The sequence below is a fragment of the Mandrillus leucophaeus genome, unplaced genomic scaffold, assembly GCF_000951045.1.
Source record: "Mandrillus leucophaeus isolate KB7577 unplaced genomic scaffold, Mleu.le_1.0 Scaffold123, whole genome shotgun sequence".
In the NCBI taxonomy this organism is placed as follows: domain Eukaryota; kingdom Metazoa; phylum Chordata; class Mammalia; order Primates; family Cercopithecidae; genus Mandrillus; species Mandrillus leucophaeus.
The window spans coordinates 152,135-179,056 of record NW_012100654.1 but is presented as its reverse complement, the minus strand read 5'-3'; the positions used below and the strand labels follow the sequence as shown (position 1 = coordinate 179,056).

Below are 26,922 nucleotides of genomic sequence, written 5' to 3'. Positions count from 1 at the left end.
CTGGGTTTAGGTAGGGAGAGCCCAGCTTCTGCTTTTGCTTGGGACTGATGTGGCAGGAAGTTGCTGGTTCATGGCCCGGGAAATCCATAGATGAAAAGACCTTGGCCGCTCCTGTGGAATGCACGTATGTACTTGACCTATGTAAAATGGATTGTACAGGGCATCCCCTAACCTAACAGGTGCCTGCATCTGGGAAGCCAGCTTGTGCTGTGAAATTCTCATAACCTTAGATCAGCCTTTCCTCTCAACCAGGTGAACCTAGGTTCACATCCTCCTGTGACTTCCTAGTCTAGATCCTGGGACAAGTGGCTCAACTGTGCTGACTCTGGTTCCTCATCTGTGTAGAGGCGTGGTGATGCTGCCCTTGCAGAGTGGAGGAGAGGATAATATGAGATCATGTTCATAGAATACTAGGCCAGAGCTTGGCTCAGAAATGTTAGTCCTGGGCTGCCACGTCCTGTCAACACTGGCCACATATGGCTATTGAAGTGTGGCTCGCCCAAATTGAGACATGCTGTAAGTGCAAAATGCATATTGGATTTCAAAGACTTAGTACCAAAAAAAAAGTAAAAATCTCTTCTATAATTTTTTATGTTGAAATAATATTTCTCTATATTTTGTCAAATACATTATTAAACTTAATTTTAACTGTTTCTTTTTACTTTTTTTTTTTTTTTTTTTGAGACAGAGTCTCACTCTGTTTCCCAGGCTGCAGTGCAGTGGCGCAATCTCAGCTCATTGCAACCTCCACCTCCCGGGTTCAAGCGATTCTCCTACCTCAGCCTCCGAAGTAGCTGGGTTTACAGGTGTGCACCACCATGCTCAGCTATTTTTTTTGTATTTTACTAGAGACAGTTTCACCATGTTGGCCAGGCTGGTCTCGAACTCCTGACCTCAAGCGATCTGAGCCGCTGCACCTGGCCTCTTTTTACTTTTTAATGTGGCTACTAGAAAACTGATAATTTTATACGTGGCTTGCAGTCTTTCTGTTGGATAGCACTGCTGGTCCCTCCCCTCCTTCACCCTGGCCTACTGCCTCCCATCTTAGCATCCCACCACCTTGCGTGCAGCCTTACACTGGAGTGGTTTGTGTCCCTGAGGTATTTGCTCCAGGTCAGTGGGTAGAGAGCTGGGCAACCAGTGTTGTTCTGGCATAACACCCTTTCCTTTCTCCATTTTAAACACGAGGAAGCCATAAGTGAAATGTAGTGCCTTTGCCTAGGTCAGAAGCCAGTTAGTAGTCAAGTAGGGACCTAAATCCAAGTGTTCTGGCTTGGGTCCACTGTGATTTCCACCACGCCATACGGCCATTCATTTTATTGGCTGGAGTACAGCAGCATCTACGCTGGCATTGAGCTTCACTTCCATGCTGAGTTGGAGAGACTAAGATTCTGAGGGACCAGGAAGAAGCAGCCTGGGTGGTGAAATGTAGACAGAGATTTGGATGAGAGATGGGGAGTGAGTGTTAGGATCTGAGCCTGGTACGTCTCTCAGGACTGGTGCCTGTGTGGCTTGTCTCGGAGAAGGCTAGGGGAAGATGATGCCAGACGGTGCCGGTCTTGGCCTGTCCATGGGTTTTGGAGTCTGATGGGTGACCTGGGCCAAGTCATTCTATCTGCTTAAACCTGAGGGTCTTCATTTGTAAAATAAGTGTATTTTGTTACAGAGGTTTTATGAAGATTAAATCCCATGCCTCACAGATGCTCACTGCCTGTTCACGGGCTTTCCTGTCTGCATGGGTTTGCTCTGTGAGTCAGTGGTCCCTCATCAGAGCCTGTCCCAGAGGATGCTGGGTGGCTCTGTAGGTTTTGTATCCTCAGGCTGACAACAGCAGGCATGTATTGGTAAGAATCTGAGCAGAATGGAGGCATGTGAGCTTTAGAGGGCTAGAGGGTGTGGGGGGAGATGGTATTACAGAGCTCTTTTGGTTACTCCCGGGGGAGTGGGATTTCAATAACTGCTGGTGCCCAGGCCCAGGTGAGGATCCCAAAGTGAGGATCCTGATAATCCTGAGGGATGCCTTTTCTCCAAGCCACATGACTAAGAAAACGGGGGATTCCCAGGCTATGCGCGGAGGACAAGCTACAAATTATCTTGCTGCGCAGACAGCCAGCAGCGAGTCACAACCCCAGGAATCCTGAGAAACAGCTCTTCTTATCCAGGTCACCGTACTCATTCTCTGATTTGTGAAAGTCCAGGCTAGGACAGAATCCATTTCCATCAGGGAAACTGGCAAGGCTCCATTAGCTTGTGACTGTTGGCCTGGGGGCAAGGAGAGGGGAGTGGGAGGATGCTTAACAAGGTAGCCACACAGGCACCATAGCCAGAGCGCCAGCTGGAGGAAACAACAGCCTGAGTTCCAGTTCCAGACCCACTGTGTGCTCATTCTGTGACACAGGGCTAATTACAGAGCCTCTCTTCGTCTGTCTTCTCAGCTGTAAGATGGTGATACGAGAACAAGGCAATGAGCTGGGTGTTTAGATGCTGTGGAGTGTGTACGTGACGCAGTAAGCAGAGTGCCTGGCATGTAATCAGGATTCGATAAATGGTAGCTGTTCTTATTTATTATTGCTGTCGACTCTGTTAACATCCAGCATCCAGTTTAGACTCTTCCAAATTTTAATTTTTTTATGCCATCAGCCACATTAAAAGACTGATGCCAATAAGGTTTTAAAATGAAATGCCTCTCATAACAGAGAAAGTCCCAGTAACTATAAGATGTTCCTGTGCTTACTCAAGAGAACATGCTTTATCCTGGGGCCATGCCCTGGGTAATCACAGCAATTCATAGCAGGAAAGCTGGCCCTGTAGGCTCCCGCAGGACTGAGGGGGCTGTGTGGCTCCCACAGGTCCCCATGCAGGGGTCTCTGCCTACAGGCCACCAGGGCCCAGGAGGCTACCACTGCCAAGAAGCTGTTCCTACCACCGGCAGCGATCTTCGCCCCAAGCTCCCTGCATGTTGGGCTTGTCCTTCATTTTCGGTTGGCCAGAGCCTGGCTCCATTTGCTATTTGGTACTCTTTTTAATTCTTCTGTGGACAGAAAGAGAGGTGGAAGGGCACTTGTATTTATCAGACTCTTCCTGTGGTTCAGGCAAACCTTGAAGCACTTTGTGTAGGTTATCTCATTTATGACTCTGTTTTTATAGATAATTAAATTGGGAGTCAGTGAAGTGAACAGACTTGCCCAAGTCACGGAGCTAGTGAGCAGGAGAGTAAGGTTCCAGTTCAAGCCAGCCTGCCTCCAGAATCCACCACTCCAGGCTGTGGCAAGGGAACACAGCTGGGACAGGATCAAGCAGTAGGGTTTTGAGTGCCAGGGGTTTGGACTTTATTTTGATGCCTTGGGAAGCCATCAGAAGTGTCTGAGCTTTGAAATGACATGGTCAGATGTGTGTTTTAGGAAGATAACTCTAGAAGTAGTGAATTAAGTCTGTAAAGCCACAACTTTCTCATCCTATCCCTGTACAGTTGGTTATTTTTAAACCCAAGTGCAGGAAATGTTGTTTCTCTCTGATTTCATGCACATTTCAGCCTACTGTTTCAGGCTGTGTCTTTTAGCCTGTGTGTGTTTGTGTGTGTGCCTGTGTGTGCACAGGAGGACGTGGGGGAACACAGTACACCAGGAGCAAAGAAGAATGCCTTTAGATGGCATCTGCCATGCAGCCACTGGCTTTGACAACTGTGACTTGTGACAGTGTAGAAAACAGGAATTTTATCTCTCACATACCTCGGCAGACAAGGAACAAGATGGGACGCCAAAATAAAATGACTGATTCTTTAACAAATACACCAGAATTTACACATATTCCACTCACTCCATCTGAGCAAATTGATTGGGACTTCTATTTTTGAATCTCAGAGATAAGGACATCATTTATTCTCCCCTTCTCAGTCAACAAATATTCATTGAGTTCCTACGATATACAGGCATTCCTTCACTCTGCATTTCTTGTCCCTCAGGCCTCATCTTCTGTGATTATTAGATGATGTGCGTGTGCATATATATCATCACTGTAAAAATGGACCTTTTAAATCTCTCCTGGGACTGTGCATAGTTCTAGAAATCTACAGTATATACATTTAGTGTCCACACATTCTCTGATACGCTATTTACTGTAGCATCTTAAAATGAGGAGGGATGCAAAATATTCAGAGTATATACATATCTTCCAGGTTTTTCAAAAGGAGGAAATTTCGTCTTCTGATTTATAAAAATGATACATGAATATTGTAAGATGAAATCAAACAATACAGAAAAATACAAAGTTTTAAAAAATCCAGACTCTCTCCCTGCTTCGGTTTGGTGACATCACTCCATGTTCACGGAGCACAGCCACACAGCTGCACATAAATGAGACCATGAGTTTGTGTTCAACACACGGCTCAGTGTGTGCTATTTTCCCTCATCCACATGCTGTGCACAATATTTGTATATCAGTAAATGTAGATTTAGATCTTCATTTTTAATTATCCTATTATTCTCATATATGGTTACACTGGATTTTATGTAGCCAATTACTTACTGATGAATCCTTGTGTGGTTTTCTATATTTTATCAATATAATCGGCACTGTGACAGACAGCCTTTTTTGTGTTTGTGTGCTTATATATTTATTCTAGAGGGAGTTTCTGGGTCAAAGGATACACACACCAAAAAAACCATATGCATACAGGTTTAAATGCTTACATTTGACCTGCTAACCCTTCAGAAGAGAAATATGCCAATTTTCAGTCCAAAAATGCTAGAGAGTGTTCCATTTTCCCAGGACTTCCCAAGAAGCACAGGATTTTCAGCAGTATTTTTTCAAAGCATCTTTACTGCTATCAAAGGAGAAAAATACCCTCACTTTTAAAACTCCTCATTTCTTCAAGTATTACGTGAGGGTAAAAACCCTTACCTATATTATTGGCCCTTTGTTTTTCTTGTTTTATGAGTTGCTTACTTACAGCCTTTCCCATTTTTCTCCTTGTTATTCATTTTTAACAGGTCTGTGTGTAATGGCGTTATTAATCTTTTATCATTTTTCTTGCGACTGTTTTCCAGTTAATTTTTTGTTTAACTTTTGCTTTTTGGAAGTTGATGTGGAGATAGGAACCAAACTTATTTTTGTTGCTCATTTTTCTGTTTGTAACTTACATTATGTTACAAAGACCTCTCCACCCCAGTGAAGGTCTGTAATCGTATGCACTCATATTATTAGGACAAGTACTTGTATGATTTTATTTTCTGCCATTAAATTGTTGTTCCAAATAACCTCCCTAGGATTTACTTAGGAGTAAGAAGCGAATGAAGTAAAGATCTGCTTTCATTTTATTTTTTCCAAACAAAGTATCCTTTGTCCCATTAGCACTGATATAAAATTTCACCTAATCTTATGCTAAATTCCTTCTTACACATTTGAGTCTATTTCTAGATTCTTTTCCAGGCCACTTCTGCATGTTTTAAACATGTTTAAGGCATATTAGGAAGCTACGGTTATTTAAAATATTAAATATCTGGCTGAGCAAGCTCTTCTGCCTTGATGATCTTTTTGCATTTTCTTTTTTGAGGTTGAATTTAGAAGTACTTTGTCAAACTTTCCCAACCCCACTCCCAGCCAGGAAAAGAAAATCTAGATAGACTCTTTTTTTGGGATAAGTGCATCCTTTTGAGTACATCCAGTCCTTTCAAATTGCTGTCATTGTTGGTCTATTTTGAAATAATTTCAAACCCATAGAAAGATTGTAGGAACAAACACCGCAAAGGATTTCTGCATGCCCTTAACCAAGATTCCCTGATTTTTTACATGTTGCAGAATTTGCTTCATCACTTTTTCTTTCTACATGAAAACATTGTCTTTTTCTGACATGATCACTCCTTACCCCTAAATACTTCCATCCACCATGGGCCTCCCAAGAATACCTCCTCCTTGGTCACCTCACACTGCTGCCGATGAGGAAATCAGCACTGACTCAACAGGACTGTCAACCCACAGACCACACTTCGCCTGCTACCCTAACGTTGTCATCTTTTCCTTTCTGGTCCAGGGATCTGTCACGCATCATCAGCTCCTTCATATGGAACAGTTCCTTAGTCTTTCATGTCTCTCTCCACCCTGACAGCCTTGAAGAAAGTGCAGGGCTTTCATCCTTAGGGAGAGCCCCAGCCTGGGCCCACCTGGTGTTTCCTCATAACCAGACTGAAGCCATGCATTCTTGGCAGGAAGACCCCAAAACTGGTGCTATGTTCGTCGAGGTGCATCCCTTCAGGAGGCTCAAATGGCCACCTGTCCTACCACTAGTGATGTTGACCTAGACCTGGTCACATTGGTATCTCCACAGTCTCCCTGCTGTGAAGGCCTTATTTCCCGTTTGTGTTTGGTTAGTATTTTGTGGGGGAGATACTCCAGTATTATGCCAGTATCCTGATCCTCATCTAACTTCCACCCATCAGCCTTAGCTTCCATTGAGAACATTGTGATGATCTATTTCCATCATTTCTTCTACATTTATGAATTGATATTATATTAAAGGAGGAGTTTCCCCTTCTCTCTTTAGTTATGTAACTATTCATTTATTTGGTTATTAGTAAGGATTCAAGGACTCACATTTATTCATTGGGCTATAATCTATAGTTTAATTTATTTTAATATTCAAAATGCCATAGATTTTGCCCTTCAAACTGACTCTCCTTCCTTTGGCATGTCTCTTCATTCTTTACTTTCTAGCTCAAGGTGTTCCAGGCTCATCTTGTCCTTTCTCTGCCCCAGCCCTGGAGTCAGCCGTTGCTCCCAGGAGCCACATTCCTTCTGTTGGAGGATGCTGCTAGAAACCACGCTCTGGGGTCTGAGCTCCGGGTGTGTTCCCTGCTACGGAGGTGTCATTGCTTCTAGGTGCTCTCAGTGGGAAGAGCTGGGAAACACGAGTGCGTGCACACAAAGTGCATGTGTATGTAGATGTGTGTGCATGTATATCCACAGTGCATGCATGAGGACTTCCATCTGTGTGTGGTGGGGGGGTAGTATTTCACAAGTCCGTAGTGATAACTTCCAGTTCTAATACGCAGAGGCTCTTTGTAAGGCTCTCTCTCTCTCCTTTTCCATGAGTAAATCTCCCTTCTCATAGAGCATGAGACTTGGCTGTTTTCTTCAACAGGGTATATGTTTGCTCAATCAGTGAACTTTTGTCTCAATGTAACCAGTACTCTCAACCATGCTGGCTGCCTTTTCACCTGCCAGATCCCCTCCCGGACCTCACTGGCTGCCTCAGCTGCAAGCAGGCCACTGCCACCACCTCCTGGTGACGCCCCCACTACCACCCCACTCCCTGTGACTTCTGCTGGGAGGGAAAAGGACAATTGAAGGACAAGGCTTCCATTCTTTGTTTTTTTTTTAAAACAACTCGAAGTCCTTTGGTGATTTCAGGTTGATGGGAGTTAGGAAATGGGAACAGAGCGTGCCTTCACCTCTGCACGGCTGTGAGATGTGTCCACTTTCCCTCTGCCTTGTTTTGCCTCCTCACCTGGGGTCAGGTTGTATCAGGTGTCTCACCAGACCCCAGTAGCAGGTAGCTGACCCTGTGGTTGTTCTAAGGGAAGTCAGTTCTGGTTCAAAGCCAAGGTGTGGCAGTAGAAGTTGAGGCACATTTTCTGGGTGCTTTCTATCCTGAAAACACATGGTCTACAGTCCCCCTTTTTTTCTGGGTGACATGTGAGGTATGGCGAGAGGTGAGTCCTGGAGGAACTCTTTGGCCTCCTCTGGTGTCCGTGATGGGGTGGTGAGGTAGGGCTGTCATAATGAAGGAGGCCCAGTGTCTGAGAGCTCTTCTTTGCAATACTTAGGGTTTACCACAGTGTTCTGTGCAGCTCCAGTTTCTGAATGTGCTCGGGGAAGACAGTAGAGGGAGGGGAAGGGGTCATAGATGGGGGCCCAGGTCTTCTGGGAGGCCCTATAGGAATCTGTTTTTCCTTTTAGGTTATGAGTGAGCTGTCAGCTGATAAAACACTATGGCAGCTTAAAAAACTGTGAACTTCACGAAAACTAATTCAGAATGGACCATAGACCGAAATGTAAAACGCAAAACTGTGAAATTCCCAGAAGATAACATAGGAGAAAATAGATGTCCTTGGGTTTGATGATGACTCTTAGATATAATGCCAAACAGTGCATGAAAGGAAGAATTGATAAGTTGGATCCACAGTGAGGATGGGTGAAGGAGGTAGGTTATAGAATTTTCACTCAGAATTTTCACACACCTGGCAGTAGGCGCTGAGCTGTGTTCAGGAGCAGAAGCGAGGAGAAGGTGAGAATGCAGGACATGGCATGGCCCAGACAGATGCCTGTTCAGCCAGGAGCTGGGTGCATGGTCCAGGGCTCGGCCCACCAGGTTACAAAGGCCCCAGGTCAGACTGCATACATCCACATCCAGTGTGTCAGTCAGATCCGGCCTCTGCCCCTAGAAGCTGGAAGAAGGTGGAGCCCCAGTGACTCTTAATTATTGATGCTCTGCCTACCTCAATTTATTTATAGAATATCTGCTTCCTGCTTAGTATTCTGTGAGGACCTTAGAGCAGAGGTGATAAGCTGTGGTTCCTGGCTTCCAGGCACTTGTGTCTAGTGGAGAGACAGCGTGCCCCACATGACTGGGTGCAGTGTGCTCAGATGGTCCATGACACGGGACCCTCTCAGGTGAGCAGGCCAGGGAGACCACAGAGCAGAAGTGACTTTGGGTCAGTAACACTTCCTCCCAATGAGAGGGGACAGAGAGGCGGGGCTGGCGGCCTGTCCACATAGGACTACACAGACGCACAGCACCTGTGTGACAGCGGGAAGAGGGGCAGGTGACCTTCAGGGGAAGTTGCAGTTAGCAGACAGACATGGGGGCAGATTGGAGGCGGAGTCGAGAGTGTTCCTGAAATCTGGGGCCCCAGACGTGGGGACAGTTGATGACAATCAGGCAGGATGGAGACTTACCTTCTCCTCAGGACTGGGGCCTAGAGGGGCCAGAATGCCTCGCTGTGGAGCTGGCCTTGTCTCTAGGCCTTGTGGCTGTGGGTGGGTGAGAGGGGTCCCTGAGGGCAGGGCAGAGGTTTCAGTTTTTGTGAGTCTTGTCACCATGGGATGGGCACTTAGTAAGTAGTTGTCCGTTGAAGGAAGGAAGGATATTCATTTAGCATAGGTCTTTATGGGGGCGTTTTAGGCTGGTACGATGGAGTTTGTGGAAAAGGCTGGGGAGAAGAGGCCAGTCAGGAGGGAGGCTCAGGACAGCAGAGCAGGCACGGGCAGCTCTTGTGAGGAGGACTTTGGCTCACCATGAACTGGCTATGTGCTTGAGTGGAGCTGGCCAGGCCTCGGGTTCTGGGAGCTCTGACCTTCAGGATTGCTGAGGCCAAAGCACAGAGCTGGAAGGGCAGGCCTTGCGGGGGCGCCATCCTCTGGGGAGCTTTGGGCCACAGCACCCACCCCATCATGAGTCAGAAAGATCCTTCTAGTTGATGTCAGCAAGGAGCCAGGCTGGAGGAACAGACTCGAGCAGGGAGACTTGGGTTGGGGAGACTCAAATAGGGAGACTTGGGAGGGGGAAAGTCGGGAACAGGGAGACTCTAGGTGGGAGACTCAGGGGAAACTTGGGAGCGGGGAGACTTGAAGAAAGAGACTCGGAAGGGGGAGACTCGGTGTGGGGGAGACTTAATGTGGGAGACTCGATGTTGGGGAGACTTGATGGGGGAGACTCAAGTGGGGAGACTTGATGGGGGAGACTCAAGTGGGGAGACTCGGGGGGAAACTCAAGTGGGGAGACTCACGAGGAGACTCGAGCGGGGAGACTCACGGGGAGACTCACGGGGAGACTTGAGGAAGACTCAAGTAGGGAGACTCGGGGGAGACTCAAGCGGGGAAACTCGGGGGAGACTCGAGTGGGGAGACTCAGGGGAGACTCAAGCGGGGAGACTCGAGCGGGGAGACTCGGGGGAGACTCGAGTGGGGAGACTGGGGGGAGACTCAAGCGGGGAGACTCGGGGGGGAGACTCGAGTGGGGAGACTCAAGGGGAGACTCGAGCGGGTAGACTCGAGTGGGGACACTTGAGTGGGAAGACTCAGGGAGACTCGAGGCAGGAGACATGGGGAGACTAAAGGGGTAGACTTAGGGGGAGACTTGAGGGGGGAAGTGAATTAGCCAGAAGGTGAGCGAAAGTTTCCAGGAGAGAGGTGACTCTAAGACGACAGGGGGTGGGAAACAGGCGGCCGCCCACAGTCTAGAGTGCTAGGGACCCACCCAGTGCCATTTGGGTGACAACTCCCTGGTTTGTTGAGGACCCAGTGCTGGGGGAGGTCATGTCATAGGATTGTGCTCAAGAGCCTCCTGCAACCCCACACAGAGCAGGGTTGGGAGCCCACGGACTCCCCTGTGTCCAGAGGCCATGGCTGCAAGGGGCTGCCATGGTGAGTCTCATTGGCAGAAACAGTGCCAGAAAGCTCTTCAGTCACAGGCGGGCTGGGAGTCGTCATCCCCCAGCACCAAAGGCCACCGTGGCCCTGCACTTTCCTTCCGCCTAGACAAAGCCCAGAAAGCACCCCACCTGGCTGCCTCTGACATCTAGTGAATGGGGGTGCATCCCCTCTTACGGAAAGTGTGCACTCTTTTATTTTTTTCCAACAAAGGAACAAAGAGGAATGGCCCTTTCTTCTTTCCGTGTGTGCACACGCATGTGTGTGTGAGAGAAGGGATAGTCCTGGACAATACTGTCACAGGCAGCCTCTGCCTCACTAAGCAGCAGCCAGGGGCTCGTTTGTGTCTCAGGCCCTCTTGGGAGCAACGCACCCCCAGGCTGTCTCACAGGCCTGGGCTCTCAAACAAGGCCCCTCTCCCGCCTGAGGGATGGGGCAGCTGGAGCCCGGCATCCCGCAGTTGATAGCGATCCTGCATGGCGTGTTGATCGATGGCAGGACCTCTGGGTCCCACTTACCCGGGCTGAGTGGCACATTGTCGATAGCAGTCAGTTAACCAAGTCCTTAGTAACCAGCTGGTCTCATCAGCGCCTCAGCCCTAGCCACGGGTTAAAATAGAAACCCCTCCTGAACAGCTAGATTGGACCTGACGAAGATGAATGTCTAATTCACTCGGAATCTCCTTACCGCTGCCTGTAATAAAAAGCCTGCTCCATATATTCACCCCCCTGCTGATGTTTCTCTGAAATTAAGTATCAGGAGGACATATAATAGCCCAGTTCCACACCAGGCCAATATTATCAGATTGATGTCAGCAGTGATAACAGGAGAAGGATAAGTTGATGAGATTCCATTTATTAAATAAAGTGAAGAGAGCACACAGAGGATTTGGGGCCGCACGTGTGAGCAGGCGCTGGGCGCGCTCTGCAGGAGAATCGATGAGGGAGAGAGAACAGGGTCTGAGGTCTGGCCCCGAATCCCTCTTCTTGTCCACCTGGGAGCTGGAGTGTCCGCAGGGATGGGAGCGACTTGGCCGCCTACAATGTGTGCGCCCAAGATGAGAAGGTGCCACCCATGCTCCTGCCAGGCCAGTCTCATGGCAGAACACTTCCATTCACTTCCATTTGCTTTTCTTCCCACCTCTGTGTTGATGTGGCAGGCTGCCATGAGTTAGTGTCTTCCTCTCTCACTTTCCTCCCTGTGGCTCCTGGGCTGGGAGCTTCCTGGCTGCCCACTGGGAGTTGGCAAGCTTCTGCCCCATGCAGAGCCCTGCCTAACATGGTTCGGAGCGACTGTCTTTGGTTTTTCTGAGTACCCTTGGTTGTCTCTTTCAGAATGTCTTGGAATTTTCTCAAGGCAGAGTGGAGCTCATGTGGCGATGCACAGAGCAAAAGCTATGGAGCTGAGCACACTCCGCTCTTCCTATCCCAGCCCCTCCCACTGCTCTGTGACTGTGGGCCAGTCACGTGAGCTGCCTGTGACTCACCAACCCCGTCTGCAGAACGGGACAGGAAGGCCCAGCTCACAGGGTTGTTGTGAACCTAGAACCTAGAACACAGGAGGCGCTGACAGGCAGAAGTTCCCAGGACCACAGACATCTAGATCCACTCTCAAATGAGGCCGAATTTTCTGCCTGTGCTGTTGACCATCAGCTCCCCTCCCACAGCCTGATCCTCACCCCAGATCTCTCCCACTGCGGAAGACTTCCTGGGCAGCACCTGGAAGCAGCTTTAGGAACCTGCTCATAAGCTACGGCTCCTCCCCTTTTCTGTTATGTGGATTAAAGTGAGTCAGTTCATCTCTAAATAAGATAACACCTTACAGGGGAGGATGGAGATTGGGGATACCATGTGCAGACCCTGGCATGGAGCCTGGCATGTGGTGGCCATTGGAATGTAGCAGCTATTGCTGATGTGCACCTGGGAACCATGCCGTGGAAAGTGCACGCTGCTCTCAGAAAGGGATCAGTGATACATTGGTCCCCCGGTCATTCCTGCCCATCCCTGCTCCCCACTCTACTTCTGGGGAATGGGTCCAACCCCTTTGTGGCATGCCTGACGACATGGGTTTCCCAGGGCTGCCAAAACAAAGCACCACATGTCAGGCCTTTCAGCCCAGAAACTTATCCTCTCATAGTTCCAGAGGACAGAGGTCCACAATCAAGGTGTTGGTGGTCCAGGCTCACCCTGAGGCTGGAGGTGGAATCTGTCTCGGCCCCCCTAGGCTTCTGGTGGTGCTGGCATCCTTGGCATTCTGGGACACACATACTGGCGGGCACACATATCGCTCTACTGTCAGCCTCAGTCCCCGTAGTGCCTCCTCCCTGTGTGGTGGTCTCTGTGTCTTGTCTCTTCTTCATATGAGAATATGAATGGGATTCATACTGGATTAGGGGCCTACCCTACCCCATATGCCCTTGTCTTAACTAATCACATCTGTAACAACCTTGTTTCCCAATAAGGCCATGTTCCAAGGCTCCAGGAAGGACATGAATTTGAGGGGATCATTAAACCCACTAACCTTTGCACATGTCTAGTTCTCAGGAGTCCCTGGACCCCTCAACCTGACCAGGTTGTCTTCTTCTGATAACAATTTGTGACCAGCACCCTCTCCAAACTAACTTAATCCAAAAGTGGAACATATAGGTTTGTACTACAAGAAAGCTAAAAATAGTACCTGGCTTCGAATTGAGGAACTCATTTGGTGTTTGGATCTGTTTCCTTTTGGACAGTGGGCCGTGGAGTTTGGAAGCCCAGTTTTATGTTCTCCCTGGAGGATCACGGTGTCACCCCATGAATGGGCCCATGAATGGGTTTGTACTAGCCCAGGCTGGCTCATGCGGGCCAAACCCATGCTACCCACGCCGGGAGGGGAGACCTGAGAAATACAGGGGTGTCTCTGCCTTACCTGAGAGTCCTGCTGTGTGAAGTCAGTGCATTAATAGACGGCGATGGCACAGCTCCTGCCTTGTAGCACTGCCTGGTCCAGTGTTTCCTTCCCTTCAATGCCCCTGCTTGGCAGAGTCTCAGATACAGCCAGTTGTGTGCTTTGACCCAGCAGGCTGTGCTGCTGACTCTGAGCCAAGGAGAACAGAAGGGACAACCTGACCCTGCCCAACAGTCTGCAGTTCCTATCTAGGCACAAACAGGCAACACTTCATAACCCAGTGGCGGCCCTGGACCCAGGAGGTTTGTGCAGTCATGGACAGCTACACAGGCACTTGCCATGGACGGAAGGGAAGGCTGCGCGGACACCTGCCGTGGACGGAAGGGAAGGCTGCGCGGACACCTGCCGTGGACGGAAGGGAAGGCTGCGCGGACACCTGCCCTGGACGGAAGGGAAGGCTGCGCGGACTCCTGCCGTGGACGGAAGGGAAGGCTGCGCGGACTCCTGCCGTGGACGGAAGGGAAGCTGTCTCTTATACACATCTAGATGTGTATAAGAGACAGCCTGCCGTGGACGGAAGGGAAGGCTGCGCGGACTCCTGCCGTACGGAAGGGAAGGCTGCGCGGACTCCTGCCGTGGACGGAAGGGAAGGCTGCGCGGACTCCTGCCGTGGACGGAAGGGAAGGCTGCGCGGACTCCTACTGTGGATGGAAAGGAGGTTGCACAGAGGTCTGCTGTGGATGAAAGGGAAGGCTGCACAGACTCCTGCTGTGGACGGAAGGGAAGGCTGAACAGAGCCTTATCACTAATGGGAAGGAAAGGCTGCACGGAGGCTTGCTTGGATAGAAGGGAAGCGTGCAGATTGTCTTGGATATGAAGGGAAAGCTGCACACAGAATTCTCATGGATGGAAGGAAAGCTGCACAGAGGAATGTTTATGATGAGAAGGGAAGAATGCAGAGCCTTGCCATAGATGGGAAGGAAGGATGCACAGAAGCTTTTCTGATGAGAAGAAAAGGCACAAAACCTTGTCATGGATGGAAGTGAACGCTGCACAGATGTCTTGTCATAGAAGGAAGGGAAATCTTCAGAGACATTTGTTAGGGAGGAAGGGAGGGCTGCACAGTGGCTTGTTGTGTTATGAATGGGAAGGAAGACTGCACAGAGGCTTGCCATGGCTGTGTAGGGAAGTCTCCACACAGAATTCTCATTCCTGCACAGATGATGGGAAAAGAAGGCTGCGCAGAGGACTGTCATGGATGGAAGTGAGCACTGCACCAAGTTTTGTCTGTGAGGGAAAGGAAGGCTTCAGAGAGGCTTTCTGTGCATGGAAGAAAAAGTTGTATGCAGGGTAGTCAGAGACAGAGATAAAGGCTGCACAGAGGCCTCCCATAGAAGGAAGTGTAGTTTACAGGGGCTTGTCCTATAAGCAGGAAGGTCTGCAGAGAGGCTTATTGTGGATTGGCGGGAAGGCTGCGCACTAGAATGTCTATGAAGGGAATGGAAGACTGCAATGAAAGTTGTCAGATAGAAGGGAATGCTACAGAGAGACTTTTTTTCTTTTGAGACAAAGTCTCGCTCTGTCTGTCAGACTGGAGTGCAGTGGCATGCTCTCTGCTCACTGCAACATCTGCCTCCTGGGTGCAAGTGATTCTCCTGCCTCAGCCTCCCAAGTAAGTGGGATTACAGGCTCTCACCACCATGCCTGGCTAATTTGTGTATTTTTTGTAGAGATGAGGTTTCACCGTGTTGGCCAGGCGGGTCTCAAACTCCTGACCTCAAGTGATCTGCCTGCTTTGGCCTCCCAAAGTGCTGGGATTACAGGCATGAGCCATTGCATCTGGTCTGCACAGGATTTTCATGGATGGGAAAGAAAGGCTACACAGAGGAATGGCTATGATGTGAAGGAGGGGGTGTTCAGAAGCTTGTCATGGGTGGGATGGGGCAGCTGCACAGAGCCATACCATTGTTAGGAAGGGAATGATGCAGAAAGCATTGTTGATGGGAAGGAAAGGTTGCATGGATTGTTGTTATGGATTGAAGGTTGCATATGTCATAGATGGGAAGCGAAGGTCGCACGGAAGCTTGTTATGGATGAAATTGATATGGTTTGGCTCTGTTTCCCCACCCAAATCTCATCTTGAATTGTAATCCCCACGTGTCGAGGAAGGAAGGTAATTGGATCATGGGGCTGGTTTTCCCCAGGCTGTTCTCACGATGGTGAGTTCTCACGAGACCTGATGATTTTATAAGGGGCTCTTCCCCCCTTTGCCTTTCTGTCTCACGTGCCACCATGTAAGATGTGCCTGCTTCCCCCTCCACTGTGATTTTAAGTTTCCTGAGGCCTCACCAGCAATGCAAAACTGTAAGTCAATTACCTCTTTTCTTTATCAATTACCCAGTCTCAGGCAGTTATTTATAGGAGTGTGAAAACAGACTAATACAAAAAAAAATGAATACTGTACAGAATGTTGTCATGTAACTAAGGGAAGACTTCATAGAAGCTTTCCATAGATAGAAGGAAAAGTTGCATAGAAGCTTTGCATGGATTGGAAGGGAGGTTGCTCAGAGGCGTGTCATGAGTGGAAAGGGAAGGGTACAGAGGTTATGGATGGAAGGGAAGATTGCACAGAGACTTACGATAGTGGACCCAGACCAGAGAGAAGGAAGAGGGAGGGAGGATCTCCTGGGTCTCTAGCTAATTATGGGTTCTTCACCAAGTGTAGTGCATTCTGCCTGAGGAGAAATGGGAATGAGACCAGGGGCCAGTCAGCCACCAGACATGTGAGGTCAGTTCCCTCATCCAACTGGGGATGGGCTGGGGACACAGACCACCTTCTCAGGGCACTCAGGCTGGCGGCAGAGTTATACCAGCTCTCCGACAATGGCAGGGTGACAGGTCACAGTGTCAGGGTGCTTGAGGTAGCCTGAGGTCCATGGGAGACCTAGCAGGCCGTCAGGTCTGGGTATAGTCTAACTAGGCCTGAGATCTGGCCCTGCTTTTCAGATGACGATCTTAAGCAAGTTACTGTATCACTTGGAGACACTGGGTTTGTTTTTGTTTTGTGTTGTGTTGTTTTGTTTTAAGGAAAAACAGAGTTTCTACCTTATGTGGGCCTGCTTGGGATTAAATGAGATAATGCTTAGCACATTGTGTGGTGAGTTGTAATTACCCAAGAAATGAGTTTTTGAACTGCCTTGGTGTTTTAGAAATCTGTGGCCTGCGTTATGTTCTAAAAGCATCACTGTTGGCTGGAAGTAGAGAGGACCATTGAGAGGCTATTTAATGACAGTGAAGACAAGGGCATGGGCTAGGGCTCTCCTGTAGGCTAGACTTGGGGGCGTTCTGTGGGCATGGGGGCTGGAGAAGTTGGGTGCTCCGGGTATGCAGCTGGACCAGCTGGGTGTTGGTGCTGCCTACCCAACTGAAATCCAGAAGGAAATGCTGGGGTGAGGGCTAGCCATGCCTGGTCCCAGTGGGCCTGTGGCCACCTGCTGGGCTGCATGGCAGGCAGGAGACAGCAGGTCTTGAGCTGGGCACCATGCTGGTGTGCTGAGAGGACAAGGGCAGGGCCACAGGTGGAGCTTACACATAGGCGGAGGCCCAGGGTCCAGCAGAAGAGAACCAGAGTGAGGGACCAGAGGGGCGGTGAGGGCCAGGCGGGTGTTGTCAGCCGAGCAGTGAGGCTCGGCATGGGGCCCAGGGGAGTGGGGCGGGGGAGCCCCAGGCAGCACCTCTCTGAGCAAGGAGAAGCTGCTGTGGCCTGGGATGGAGATGGAGGCAAAAGGGGGTTTCGATTGGAAAAACTTTTCCATATTTTGAGAGATGAATGTGTTTTGGGTGGAGTGCGGGGAATGGAGAAGGTCCAGGAGAGGAGGTCAGTGGGAGAGGCCTGCTCAGGCACAGGGGTTGGGAAGGAACCACGTGGGGCCTCTACACTCTGCTGTGTCTGTGGTCTCAGCAGACAGGGTGGGAGCTCTGGGGGTCAGGCAGACCTATGTGGCCTGCTCGCCAGGGACCAGGACCCATGTGCCCTGTCCATGGTCATCACACTCTCAAGGCCATCAGGAAGCTGTGTGTGGGGTCTTCTGTAGTCCTATTTACTGAACGCCGATGATTCCTTCAGGGCCACAGTGCGGTACTGAGCACATTCTGACTGGGCCGTCTTGGGCATCACCTGCCATTCTCCTGCCATCCTGTCAACAGCTCTGTGGGGCAGGGTCCTCCTCCGTACCTGATGCACCGACCACACAGTGGGAAGTGACAAAGCCAGCGCCTTGCCCCAGGTTTGTCTGATCCCAGAACCTGTGTTCTTTCCACTATACCAAGAGTCCCAGCCTCAGGCATCTGCTAGCTCCTTGTTGAAGGGACACCGTGATTATGCAGACACGCTAATGCCTTAACATGCCTGAGGAGGAGGCACTACTGAGGCTGGGCGAGGTCTGAACTAGGTCTTAAATGATATCAGAGCTTATGCTGTAGAGGGAGGGACCCTTAAAGGTAAGGTTCCATCCTCCAAGCCCTACGTCTGCAGTTCCACCACCCCAGCATATCCTCAGCTCTTCTCTGCCAAGTGCCTCCAGTAACCCAGCCTTTCTGCAAGCACACCCCACTCTGGGCCCTGGCCCCACCTCAGTTTCTCACACTGATGGCTAGGTTGCTGTGAGAACTGCACTTCACAGCACACACTTCTGTTCATCTCTGGGGCAAGCGGTGTTACTGTTCCCATTGTACCGATGAGGAACATAAGAGCCAGTGAGGCGAGCCAACTTCCTGGGCATTGCCTATGATGCCTGTGCAAACAGACACCCCATACACCAATGCAAATGGCATGAACCCCTTCGAAGCCACATGGACCATTAGATCTTCATTCTCCAAGGAAATGTCCTCACACAGGGGTACAGGACTTATTTCTATCCCTGGTAAGTTCGTGGCACACTTTGGATACCTTTATCTGTGCATGTGAAGAGTAGCTGTTTGCAAGACGATGTTTTTGAACATGGGAGCTGTTTTGTATGCATTGTAAACAGGGTCGTGGTGTGCCAGGGCTGGGAGGGGTTCAGGGTGGATAGAGTGCACCTACTTTTGTGAATGGCTTCACCCAAGGCCTAGCCCTGCCTGCTTCAGAGAAAGCTTTTTATTTCCAGAGCTGTTCTCTCCCTCTCTTACCCCATTCAGAGCCTTTTTATGGACAAATGGGTGAAATTTCTTCCAGTTGACATTTGCCTCCCATTCTGTCTCCTCATATTGTTCTCATAAGTCCCAGCAGAGAGGCTGCCATGGTCCCACGGGCAATACTGGCATGGAGGGGATAGATTTCACCATGGCCCAGTTTCTCCTGAACTGGGAGCCCACTGGGAGGTTTGCGCTCAAAACACAGAGGCCCTTGTCCTGGGACCTGAAACCAAAGTAAGAAAAGCCAGTGAGGAGGGGACACAGCCAGGTTGACCATGGGGAGAGGGGCAAATGTGGCTGTGTCTTCCTGTGCGTTGCCATTCCGCAAAGGAAGTGTCAGCGTCTCTGTTGTGCCTCTGTAGAGGGCAGGGCTTGGCAGGTCAGCGCTCCAGCTCCATGAGGCTCAGCCGCACGACTCAGGCTGGGGCCACTTAGCCTCCGCCTGTCCTGTCCCTGACACCTCCTTTCACATAGATCAGTAAGCCTCACAGAGTTACAGCTTAGGACAGCTCTGCCCTTACCAAACCTGGGGCTTCCCCTGAGCCACTCACCATGACACACAGGGCCCCTCAGTGCCTGCTGGCCTCCACGGTGCAGCCAGGAACCAGGCTCACCAGGGCCCCATGAGGGCAGGGTGGGGTCCTGCTTCAGGGTAGTGCAGCAGAGGCTATGATGGAAGTCATGCTCTCGGGTCTCAGACTCTAGAGGGCCAGCACCGTCAGGAGGAGCAGAAGACATGGCAAGAGACTGGTAGGAGGGGACAGCAGTACAGGTGACAGGAGAGAGCCCAGGGAGACTGGCAGTGCCACTGAAGGCGCCCACTGCCCTGCAGATTTAACCCTGCCTGGGGAAGGGAGAGCACAGCCTTCCAAGGATGGAGAGCCAGGGAGCAGAATAGGAGGGGAGGCCTCTGCAATGAAGGCAGAGAGCCAAGATCTGACCTGTGACTTAAAAGCGCTCTTAAAACAGGTGTCCCAACAGTCAGAACCAAAGTCGTGTGTGCAGTCCCTGGGAACACCTGCCTGAGACAAAATGCCATGAGGCCAGCTGTCCCCCAAGAAAGAAGCAGCCTAAAAAGCCCACAACTAGACGTACCCATGTCACAGTTCTTAAATACAGATGTGGAGCCATGCTTAAGCACCTGGGGAGGAATAAGGGGCTGCCCCAGACACCCTAGCTGTATTCTTGTCCCAGCTGCCTGTGCAGCAGCTGACGCAGGCCAGCAAAGTGGGTCTCCAGAGCCGGGCAGAGGACTGCACGCCAGGGGCTTATCTGCCCTGCATATGTAAGAACGAGAGGTCAGTGCAGATAAAAGACCTCCCCCCCACCCCCCGCCCAGTCCTCTTCAGGAAATAAGAGGACCCTTTAAGAATTGGTGCATACAATGTAGACATGAGCCAGAATTGTGACCTCAATGGCTAGGATGGGGTGGAATTCAAGGACCCAGGCCAGGGCTAGGCCACCATGGCCTGCCCCGGCAGGAAGGGGAAGGCGTGCTCTCCTTTCACATCCTTTACCTCGGCAGTGGTGTGGCATGGCAGCCACAGGCGGCTGCACCCCACCCCACACTCATCCCTCCCCGTCTTTAATTTAGGGACTGTTCATTTTGCTGGTGCCCTGGGGATGAGTCTTGCTGGCCTTAGCTGAACATGGGACACACACTGCTCATGTTAGCGATGGGTTAGACATGGGTATGTGACCTGGTCCTAGACAGTGAGTGGAGGAGAAACCTGGAGTGGGGTTTGAGGGGAGCATTGTCCCGCCTAGTCAGATGAGACAGCAGAGAGACCTGCTCCTCCCTGCTACCTTTGATCTCTACTGCAGAGAGGACTGCGCTGCATTCAGTGGCCTGAGGATGACATGGACGAGAAGGGAAGGCCAGGCCTGGGTGGCATCACTGCTAAGTCAGCAGTGTACAGAAGTGTCCACCCACAGACTTCTGGAGTGAGACAGCTAAATACAGGGTCCTGTTCCCAAGCTGTCGATCATACTGATGCTGGTGGTTTCTAGCTGAGGAACTGTGTTCGAGATATTGTTAGATGATAATGACTCTGGAGACCCTGGTAGGAGAGCAACTGACCTACATGTCTCTCTCTCCACGTGCCTGGAGCAGAGCTGTGGCGTGTGTGACAGTGATCCTTTCTATTGCTAAGAAACTTAAGGAATGGCTTTCTACATTTTTACAGCTCTTTTTGGTGCCCTTAGCCATGAGTGGTGTTCAATTTGGAAAGGCTGTCAAGTGCTACAGTAGGTCCATCTACAGCTGGGAAGGGTCCTGGCCTAAAACCCACTTAAGAAAACAAATTAGCAGCAACAGTACATCCAAAGGCATGTAAATAAATATGCCCCGCTCCTCCACTGTCCAGCTGTGTGGCCTTATTTCTCTGAGCCTCAGTTTCCTGATTTGTGTGAACAGCATGATGAACGATAGTGTCTGCTACCAGAGCTGTGAGGAGCAGCACTGAGCACGTGCAGCAACCAGAGGACAGCGCCTGGCCGGCAGGGAGTGCACAAATGTGCTGCTGTGTGTCAGTGTGCGAGTATGTGTGTGTGTGTGTGTGTGTATGTGTGTGTGTTAGAGAGGGAGAGGAGTCTGGAAGGAGACCAACCGATCCAAAACTATGCTCAGGAGGCTGGGCCAGTGACTGAATTTAGTGTCATCTATGTTTGCTCTTTTTTCCCCACAATTTTAGAAAGTGAACTTATTCACTTTTGTGGATTCTAAAACTACTTTGAAAAAGAAAGAAAAGAATAGTAAATTACCCCCGAAGTATTATCGTGGTTACCTCTAAGAAGTAAAAAGAACATTTTTCATTTCTTCAGACATTTCTGTAGAGTTCATTTTCCTTGTTGCACACATATTAGTTTTAAATCAGGAGAAAAGTCACATGGTTATAGTCATGGGTAAACCACAGGCACAGGAAAGCAGCTGACAGTTATGCTGGGCACAGTGGGGCGGGCTGTCCCAGGCATAGAGGGATGGCTATCCTGGGCGCAGCGGGAAAAGCTGTCCTGGAGGTGAGCTGCACCGTCCTCATGGGGGCCCTCCAGTGGGGGTAAGCTCGCTGGGCTTTCCTGCCTCCTGGAGGTGCTCAGGCCCCAATGAAGGAGCCCGGTGTGGAGCCCCAGACCACAGCACATTTCAATGTCTGCTATATTGTGAGCCTAAGCCACTGACCACAGGGCCTGACCCCTGTGACCGTCCTCTCATTTCTAGAATGGGAAAGCACAGTGCTTCTCTCTGAGGGTTAAAAGGACGCTGGTGGGTGTTAGGGGCTTAGCCTAGCGCCTGGCAGGTAGGTAGAGTGAATGTGAATTCTCTCCCCTGCCTGCTGGCACCTGAGCCCCAGGCCTGCCTGCTCATGTCTTCTGCAGGCCCCGCAGGGTGGAGCCCATCTGCTCAGGGCTGCAGGCCCAGATCCTCCACTGCTACCGAGATCGCCCGCATGAGGTGCTGCTGTGCTCAGACCTGGTCAAGGCATACCAGCGCTGCGTGAGCGCCGCCCACAAGGTAAGGCCTTGCCTGCCTCCCAGGTTTCCAGGGGGCTTGGGAGGTAGGGGAGGTACCTCTGTCTAGCATTGGAGATCTCTGCCTACCTTTTCCTGTTAGAGTCAGACGCTCCACCTGGAGGTATCTGCATTTGCAAAGGGAGGGATTCTTGAGTCTTCACTTTCCTCAGTCACCTGCACACTCTCCTGGCTGCTTCCAGGAGCGCCTTGGACATCTGGCGCTGGGGAGATGATCCCTGTGGCGTTTGCCCTGTTAGGCTGGGTGGGAGCAGGCTGGGTAAAGTCAGGCCCCACCTTGAAGGGCCGGGCCCCTTGTGGGTGCCAGGGATTTCTTAGCTCTTAGCACTTAGGGGTGGGAGTGTGGCAGAGGCCCGAGTGCAGACTGGGGGTCCCAGCAAGGACAGGCCGTCTGGAAGAGGAGTGGGAGCAGGTACGGCCATCAGAAGCTGCTCACAGCCACCCCCCCTGAGCTGGTCTAGAGGGGTGTGCTGACTTGGCCTTCCTGGTGAGTGGTCTCAGGCCTCTTGTGCTCTCTGGTCACCTCCCACTCCAGTGGGCCTCGGTTGTCCTGGATGCCTGCAATGTGCTCCCAGCCAGCTCCTACTGTCTTCCTCCCCCACCCCCAACTGCTGCTGTCTATCCTAGATAAGTCCTCCCCCTTCCCAGGTCCTGTAGGGTTCTCTGGTGCAGTCAGGCTGTTCCCAGCCACACCTCACCCTTGCCCCACCCCAACAGGACAGCTCCCACCTTGGGGAGCATCATTCACTCTCAGGACACCTAGTTTGGGTTCCCTGAGGAGTACAGTCTGTTTATGAAAATGTATGGGAGAAGCAATAGAATGAGGTCTCCTTTCCCACAGAAAAGCCTCTTTGGCCTGAGTAGGAGACAGGCTGCTTTAGGTATTTGGGGTGGAAAAGGCTAAGGCCAGATGCTCTGTGCTCTCCAGCTATGTCTGAGGGGAAATCTCTCCCACTGACCTGAGTGGGGTCCTGCAGCCCCGGGCCTGTGAGAGCTTCCTCGGGTCATCCCCTGCTCACACCCATCTGCCAAGGCTGATTGTTCCACCCTGGGCTGGTCACAGCCCTGACCAGCACCGACTGTCCCTTCATGGCCAGAGCACAGCCCAGAGGTAGCTCCACACAGGACGAGTGGATGCGAGGCCTCTGTCAGCCTTCTGAGAGAGGGAAGCCCTGGGTAGGACAGGCGGCCTCCTGCTCCATCTCAGAGTGTGGAAGGCTGCTCACTCTGCTTCCACGTGGGCAGGAGGTGCTGGGGTGCTGTGTAGGCTGGGCCAGACCAGGGCCCTTCGCACCGACCAGACACTTAGCTCCCTACTCACCAGCAAGATGAAGCCTCCAGATCCTCCCCACACCCAATCAAGGGCAGCTCCGAGTCTCTGTTCATCACACACCTAACTCTACCCAGGGATCTGCTGCAGCCTCTTGGCTTCCTGGCAGGGCCCAGCCCTCGACTCCATCCTCTCTCCATCTAGCCTCACCTCTGTGGTAATTTTGAGCCCCTACCCACCACTCCCAAGAGTATTTCTTTAACAAACACACCTCACCAATATATATTTCTTGCACCTAAGCAAAAATGTGATTACCAAGGAAGACAGATCACATTAAACCCTGAGAGAGGCTCTGGGACACTGCCAGGCCTGTCTCCCTCCCGTCCCCTACCCCTGACATGACTAGCAAAGAAACTGGAGACTGAGTGATGGCAGTGCCAGAGGCGCTGTGCTGCCTTGGCAGTGTGTGCATTTGGGGACAGCATATTCAACCTGACTCCCTCGGAGCCCCAGCACCCAGACACTTGGTTGGTGCCCTATGTATGAGATATGGCAAGTACTGGAGAAACTCTCACCACCCTTCACCAGCCTCCACCTCAGAAGGCTGCTGGCAGAGCCAGAGAGCTGGAGGTGAAGGGTCCCTAAGAGAGATTTGCTTCTGCAGGGGGCCAAGTGGCAGGGGACAGAGGCCCACATGGTCAAGGGCCTTGGGGTGGGGCAGCACTGCTTCTCTCTCCAGGATCTAGCATCTGCCCTGGGGCTCCTAGGGCAGGTTGGTGATGCCTAGGCCCAGAGCCTGGCACCTGCCTGTGTATGAATGTGCTGGCCGTCTCAGATGAGGACAGGGACCTCAGGCTCTCCACAACAGGACCCTGACTGTGTGGACCCTGACTGTGTGGACCCCAGCATCCCAGCAGGCTCCCACTGAGCTGCAAAAAAATCAGAGAACAGAGGGGAGGCCTTGACAAGGCAGAGCAGAGTTGGGTTAGACTCTTCTATACCCAAGGTGCTTGTCAGAAACACCGCAGCAGGTTGAGGGGATGGGGGCAGGGGACCTGCCTTCTGAGCCAGCCCTGGGAGAGTAGAGGAGAGGGGAGCGTGTGCTGGTGTCACTGTCGCGTGCAGTGAAGGCCTGTCCCCTGCTGCTGGGGACTGTGCTGGGCTCCGGGGTACAGAGGTGAAGAGATTCACTGATGGGTCTCCAGGTGAGGAGGGAGACCAACTCATAGCTGCTCCCTGGGACGTGCTTGCTGTCACAGGGCACTCTGCACAGAGCTGGTGGGCATGGGCGGAGTGGGCCCTGACTCAACTCTGACCTGTTCTCTTTGTAGGGCTGAGGAGCAGACATCATTCCCTGTCCTGGCAGTGACTTGGAGCCCTGAAGAAGGGACCAATCATGGGACCACAGTCCACAGAGCCCTAGGCCACAGCCACTGTGCCCTGCCGTTTCCTGCTGGGCCCCTGCATATGCCCCTGAGCCTGGGGCTGCCATGTGTTTAGGAAACAAAGTATGCGCTACTGTCTGAAAACAAATAAAGCAGATGCCTTTGTTTTCAGTGGTTGACTCACTGGCAAACAGTCACTGCTGCCTACTCTGCGTCCAGCCCTCTGCTGGACACCAGCGAAGTGGAGCTGAGGAAGATGGGCTGCTCCCCTTGGGGAGTCCCTGGACTGGCAGGGGAGATGGCCTGGGAACCCCTAATTACATTGCAGCAGCAACAGCAGGCTGCTGCGGAAGCAGGGATGAGAAGGAAGGGGAGCAGGCCTTTCTAGGGATGGCACGGAGGGAGAGCAGGCCAGCTTCCTGCAGCGAGTGCTGCCTGTGCCCAGGGCGGAAGCTGACCAGACAAGGGCAGGGCAGGCCGGAGACCCAGCAGAGTGGATCCCAGGTGTGAGGGCAGCAGGGGGTGGAGGAGAGCAAAGGCAGGCAAGGCATTCAGGCGGCATGGCTGCAGAGGCGGCAGGACTGGGGTGCGGCAGGCTGAGCTGGCACTGTCTCTGAGTGACGTTGCTCCGGCTGTCAGGTGGTGCCAGGGACGACAGGACTCAACGCCAGGGAGCATCACCAGTGTGTAGGGCCCCGCACAGCTCAAGCCCAAGGCGGGTTAGTGGGGCTGATTGGCAAGACTGAAACCGACTGAGTGACAGAAGAGGCCAGGTGACTTTGAAGTCTCTGACTTGGGTGTTGGGGGTTCTAAAATAAGGAATGCAGGGATTGAGGAGGGCAGATGACAAAGTGGGTTTGGGACGTGCTCTCCCTGGTTGGTGTCCAAACACTGGCCTTCCAGTCCTTGACCTTTGGCCATGTCCCCCACCCAAGGTGCCCTGGCCACACTCAGCCTGTACCATGCCAGCAGGAGGATTTTGGGGTGGAGCCTGGGATCCTCTAACTGCTCTGCTGGTGACCTTGGGTTTCCTGATAGAGCCCTTGAGGAGTCCCCATGCCATCTGGAGCTGAAAGCCCGCAGCCTTGACTCAGACTTGGCAGCACAAACTTCCGTTCTCAGATTCTCAGACTCAGAGCTCAAGGGGTGAGTTGGGGATTAGGCGTGTCCTATTGGCTGGGCGGGTAGCATACTAGCAGCCAGGCAGACAGCTTTGGGAGACTCCCTCTCTAGGAGTCCCGGGTCAGCCTGTGGAAACACACAAGGAGACTCCATGCAGTGTGATGCAGCGAGGAGGGGTGGGGTGCTCTGGGCCTGAGCCCTTGGCCTGAGCGCTTCGGGGAGGGGCCTACTAAGAGGAGGGGTGAGGGGTCACAGGTCAGGCCTGTCCACCATGCTGTTCTGACTCCCTCAGAAGTGTTTGGCTTCCAAGGCTTTGTCCAACTTCAGATCTCACAGGAATAACTTTCAGCTGTTCATCCCCTTCTCCAGGTGTCACTTTTGGGGGTTAGAGACGCATCCTGGGGTGGGAAACGGACTCCCAGGTACACAGACACCTGTGGGCTGGATGTTGCCTGAGCCTGTACTAGCTCGCTCTGTCTGGGTAACAAACCACCCCCAGACTTCATAGCTTAAAACGACGCCCATTTTATGTGGCTCATGATTCTGCTGGGTGGAGCCTACGGCCCAGGCCCATTCATGTCAGCCAACAGACCTGTGACCCCAGATGGCCTCCTGTGTCCAGCGACCAGCGGCCCCATGGTTTCTTCCAAATGGCCCCTCCTCCTCCAGGCTAGTTCGGGCTCCAGTTTCAAGCTCCCACACAGCCAGAGAGCCAGCTTCCAGGGGCATGCACTTCCTGATCCTCTGCCTGCAACTCCTTGTTCCTTCATTCCCTGGTAGCCAGTCTGGTCAGACTGCAGTTGGCCTGAGAGGAGTGAAAAGACCTCTTTGGCCTCTGAGCTCCACAAAACTACCTCCTGCTTTGGGAATGGGGCCAGAACGAGGTTGGCAGTGGCAGTGGAGGGTAGCAGCAACAACAGCCCTCTCCCAGGGCCTGTGCAAAGAGGCGTCCAGGGACAGAGGCTGGCAGAGCAGCCTCATGAGGTAGCACTGTTACCCACACATCACTGCATGATTGACTCAGACCAGGAGCTGACAGAGATTTGAAGGCCAAAGAGCAGAGCTGGGGAGCAAGGCCACAGGTGTTGGAGGTGCGGGGCAGGGGCTGGTAAGGCTCTCCAGGGGCTCATG

At 51.8% G+C, this 26,922-nt stretch overlaps 1 protein-coding gene across 2 annotated transcripts in view; it reads left to right on the top strand.

The window, feature by feature from the left end:
- The window catches only part of CHCHD6 (coiled-coil-helix-coiled-coil-helix domain containing 6), a 245,131-nt gene extending 220,289 nt beyond the window's left edge, over positions 1-24,842 (top strand). Inside the window, exons 7-8 of one of the 2 annotated variants that reach the window (XM_011971503.1) lie at positions 21,862-21,997; positions 24,616-24,842. In XM_011971503.1, coding sequence (XP_011826893.1) covers positions 21,862-21,997; positions 24,616-24,621 — 142 coding nt within the window. In that variant the 3' untranslated portion in view covers positions 24,622-24,842. Of the gene's footprint in view, positions 1-21,861; positions 22,387-24,615 lie in introns of those variants that run through there. The other variant, XM_011971502.1, reaches the window with a different exon arrangement.
- The last annotated feature ends 2,080 nt before the right edge of the window (positions 24,843-26,922 follow it).